Raw genomic sequence first — 5,000 nt, forward strand, 5'->3', positions numbered from 1 at the left:
TGTCGCCGTTCAAAAGGTTGCAATTGAGGTCACCCAAGATGTAAATGGGAAAGCTGAGCGATGACATTGAAATAAAGTTTGAAGTAAGATAACGGAGTGTTTGGAGGTCTATAGGTGGTGCAAATAACGATGGACTTAAGGTTCCTAATTTGTATTTTTAGCCAAAGTTGGTGGAAGCCAGAAGCAGAAATATACGACAAGTCTTTATAAAATTCAGTCTTGAAGGACTGGAGGACATAAACACAAATGCCGCCGCCATTTTTGTTTAGGCGATCGACTCGGTAAATGTCATAACCAGGTATTTCAACTTCACGGTCCGTGACAGAATCATCAAGCCAAGACTCCGAGATGGTAAAAATGTCGAACTTATTTGTCAGTATAGTCTCTTTCACAAGGACGTAGTGATGTCTGCTTTTGAGAGAGCGCACATTAAGATGAGCTATCTTAACATCGCTGTTATTTGACTTCTTCTTTACACCACTGGTCCGGTAGCCATCAGGTCCAGGGTTGGTCTCTATGTCGTGAATGAGCTGAATCACAGGTCTAAAAGTCAGAGTAGAATAGCTATAAAGGGTTGTAGCAAAGGTAGATCTTTTGACTCTCATTGTAGAGTGTAGTCGTGTTTGCCATTTTGTGAGATGAAGGCATCGTAGCGATGATTCGCAACGTGGTGCGAATTGATGACAAGAACAATCCAAAATATGACCAGGAAAGGTTAACCCATCGCTAAACTCACAAAAGTCACCTTGACAATGAAATTCCAAGAGAGTAAGAACGCAGGAGAGCCATAAAAAACCAAAACTTCTGCAGGGCCACAGCGCTTGACCAGTCGCCATTGTTTGCATGTTCGCCATTATCGCCATCCCTAAACATATCTTCCTAAACATATCTTATTTTTTGTTCAGATATATTTTTTAGTCTCATACTTTAATTTGACTTTTGATTGAAAACCTCGTATACTTCGAAGTTCCTTATTCCTTCTACACATCCATAGATAAATATTTCCTATAAGTAACAGATAGTTAAGTAAGGGAAGTTCTGGTGTTAGAAGACCGATTTATATATCCTTCAAATTAAGATGTATCTGCTGTTTTGTCAAAGATAAGTAATATAATCCGAAATCTTTCCAGAAAAAAATTGAATAAGAGCAATCATAAACGAAATGCTGCATTGTTTCTGATTCACGTTTGCAGAAAGAATATAGGTCATTTGCAATTGCAATGTACCCGATTTTGTATCGTTTTGAATTCGTATAGAGTATAGAGTTCAATACTATGAACTGAAAGACCTTGACATATGGTTCAAAAGCAACTGAATAGGGAAGAGAAAAAGCTTTTTTCAGTGCCTCATCGGTTAAATTAAATTCACACTTAAATTTTCGCGTGTTATTTGGAAATCAAACCTTTTTACGGACAAAAATTGAGTAATGGTCTTGATTTCATTTTAGTTACATGAATTTGGACTACCATGTGAAAAAAGCATTTTTCCGCCCCATTCACGTTGCCATTGATTTTCTGTTGCATTATTTGAATGCGTTTCCTGCAAAAATATCACGTCTGCATTCTTTCTGCGACACCATGTGAAAATGGTGCGTCTTTTTTTTAAATTGCTAACTCCCCTTACATTCAAAGAAACTATTTTTAAAGCAGGTGACGAGATTTTAGCATCCATAAACAATAAACTCCAAATTTAAAACCTAAAATTCTCAACAAAAGAGTGAAGTTTGGAGAAGTTAAGAACCACAATAACGTTGTTCCAGATTGTTTTGAGTTAAATACTAACGAGAAATTTCTTCGCTTAAAGCTCAATAGTGTGGATGCTACAAACAAACCTCCCACTGAAATAAAACGGAATAGTTCACAACAAGAAAACACACATAAACGAATACACACATAATCCACCTCTAAGAATGAAAGATGGGACAAACTAAACTCCATCTAACATCCAGAGCTCTCGCCTTAACTTGTAAGCCGTTGAATGCAATTTGTAAAACTATCTGCCCGCCAAATCGATATCAAATCATACTAATTTATTTGGAAATAACCCTAAACCGAAGAAATGTAATTGAAAGCGCATAGCTTAACAAACAGAATATTACACTGGAACAAAATTTACCATTGATATAAAGTTTGTCCGGCTCTGCTTTACTTTTCTCTTTGCTTCCTTTAACTTCGACATTTGTTTTCGTCGGCGCTGGATAATTTCTTGGGGATAACCTTCTAGGACTTTAATATCGGGGTCTCGAAGGTGAAACGAAGCTCTCAATACCATCTCCCGATCCTGGTAACGTAGAAATCTTGCTGTAATCGGTCGTCTTTTTCCAGAAACGGGTTTTCCCAAACGAGGTACTGTCTGCGATTCAATTTTTTTTTCCGGATCTTCTCTAGGAAATGATTGGCTTACCAATTCTCGACGCAAGACAAAAGAAAAGCTCTGGGCTTGTGTAAGGAGAAAATAGATTGAACGTAAAGCATCGATGGAAGGGGTTATAAACGAATGGGCTCTTGAAATGTTAAATTATCAGTAGTTGTTGAAAGCCTTACTTGCCGTTTGCTTCCAAGACTTAACAATGGTATCGTTGAAATTCGCTGCAGTTATTTCCCTCGTGTATTTCACCATTTTCGTGAACGCTGGTAGAAAGCCAAGTTGCAAGACTGTCCTTAAATAGTTAGATAACATGGAAAGCCTATGTCAAGGTACGCCCAGCAATGTTTTCTACTTGCGTATCAAATTAATGGTTTAAATCTGTTGTTTTCGGTCATTTTAAATATCTAAATAGTGAGCAGCAAACAACGTAATGTGATTTTTATGAGCAGATGCCCAATCTGAATGCTTTCTTTCTAGAAGCTCCGCGAGAGTTCGTAGTTTGTTTATTTGTAGGTTCGTGCGTAAACGTTTCTAAATAGGTGTCTTTTGTAATCTTTTTATAATTAGATTGTTTACTGTTTTAGCAAGCTCTAGAATGTCATTGTGAAATTGTATAAGTAAGCGAGTCTAAGCTATGATTTTTAAATAGTTTTCACAACCATGACCCTGCGTTCAGTTTAGTTTGCAAGCTACCCATCCTCAAAAACATTTGAAAACGTAACATTGGGGGCCTTTCCGGGAGAGGAATTCAGTTGTTTGCCGACTACAGAAACCAGGAAAGGACAGTTCAAGAAGAAGGAGTTACAGCTAAAGTAAGAAGAACTGTACAAGAGAGTATATTGTGTTTTTGCTGTGAAATACTGCTATGGAAATGGAAAAGCTTTTGCAGCTGGGGAAAGAATTCGGATTGGAAGGAGCAAAGCTGCTCGAGTTTCTAGAGAAGCAACAAACGTTAGAACAAGAAAGAAGAAGGGAAGGGAAAAAAAGAAGAAAAACGTAGACAATTGGAAGAAGAAAAAGAAGAAAACGTAGACAATTGGAAGAATTAAGGGAAGAAAAGAGGAGAGACAATTAGAAGAAGAAAAGGAAGAGAAACGTCGATTACTTGAAGAAGATAGAAGAAGGGAAGACGAGGAAAGAGAAACTAGGCGACAAGAACGCGAACTAAGAAAATTACAGATGGAAGCCGAGCTGTTGAAACAGAAAGAGGCTATTGAAGCGGCAAAAAGAGAACACGAGTTGGAGTTTGCATGTTTGACTGCGCCGAGTGCTGAAGAGCGTCCTGAAGTGAGAGAGGATAGGGTCAAGGCACCCAAGCTTCCCTCATTTGTCGATGGCAAGGACGACTTTGATGTTTATTTAGAACGATTTGAAAGATTTGCAGCGACAGCTAAATGGGAGAAGACAGGATGGGCTTCGAAACTTAGTGCTCTTGTGTTTGGACGCGCGCTAGTTTATTCGCGGTTATCCAAGGAAGCAGCCCAAGATTATGACCGAGTAAAGCTACAATCGGCGACAAAATTAGTTGAGACACTTGCCAACAGAGCACACTGGCAACGACACATTCATTGTTTGCAAAGAAAACTTGTCCAGAAAGTGCGTTTCCGGGATACCCCTCCCTCCCCCACCCTAATTAATGTTGTACCGCTGTCGACAAGGCTCGTAGAAAACAGAAAAACACAACATTGTCCCGGGGGTGCGGGGGAGGGGTCCATTTGCGCCGCCGAGCTTGAAATCGACTCTAAAGGATAAGAGTGTCTCAACAATTTTGACGCCGATTGTAGCTTTGATAAAGAGATATGACCTTACGGAGGATGTTTATCGCCGTAAATTTATAGCATCGAAGCCGGAAGTTGATGAGAGCCCAGAACTGTTTATAGTGCGACTGGAGAGGTACTTGTTGCGTTGGTTTGAACTGTCGCACACTGAACGTTCTTTTGAAGGCCTGAAAGATCTAATTGTGGAAGAACAGTTTATTGACTCTTGTCCAAAAGAGTTAGCTATTGCCGTTCGTTAAAGAGCCCCGGAAACGCTTGAACAGATAGCGAAAATCGCCGATCAATACCTGGAAGCACATGGAAAGCACATGTTTAGCTCTGCGACCAAGAAGCCGCTAGTACAGCCCAAGGCGTAAGACACAAAGAACGCACGGAGTGACACAACAGCTCTCCAGTGTTACAAGTGTAATGCCCGTGGACACAAAGCAATTAACTGCCCAGCTCTAGCAAGAAAGTGATTCCTATGTGGCAAGCAAGGTCAAGAAGCGAGGAACTGTCGGTCAGGTGGACGGAAGTAAAGATGGTAACCTGGCGCTTTGTGGTGATGATCAACGACCTCCAAGTCGAAGGCGTTGATCTATGGAAATATGTCGACGACACCACCATAAGTGAAACAACCCACAAGAGTGATTGTAGTCAGATCCAAACAGCTGTAGATAATTTAGTTCGGGCAGCTCAGGCAGATCGGTTCCAGCTGAACGAAGCAAAATGTAAAGAGTTGCAGATTTGTTTTGCTAGATCTAAGCGTTCATTTCCTCCTGTCGTCATCAATAATAAGAACATCGAAGTTGTTAAGAGTGCCAAACTTTTGGGTCTCTTCATCTCTGACGATTTGAAATGGAACGCGCATGTTGC

General features: G+C 40.1%; 1 protein-coding gene across 1 annotated transcript in view; it reads left to right on the forward strand.

Annotated features, from left to right (window-relative positions):
* The first annotated feature begins 4,665 nt into the window (after positions 1–4,665).
* Positions 4,666–5,000, forward strand: part of LOC137995930 (uncharacterized) — a 792-nt gene continuing 457 nt past the window's right edge. Inside the window, exon 1 of the mRNA XM_068841380.1 lies at positions 4,666–5,000. This exon is cut by the window's right edge and continues 457 nt beyond it. Coding sequence (XP_068697481.1) covers positions 4,666–5,000 — 335 coding nt within the window.

Source organism: Montipora foliosa, chromosome 3, assembly GCF_036669935.1.
Source record: "Montipora foliosa isolate CH-2021 chromosome 3, ASM3666993v2, whole genome shotgun sequence".
Classification (NCBI taxonomy): Eukaryota; Metazoa; Cnidaria; class Anthozoa; order Scleractinia; family Acroporidae; genus Montipora; species Montipora foliosa.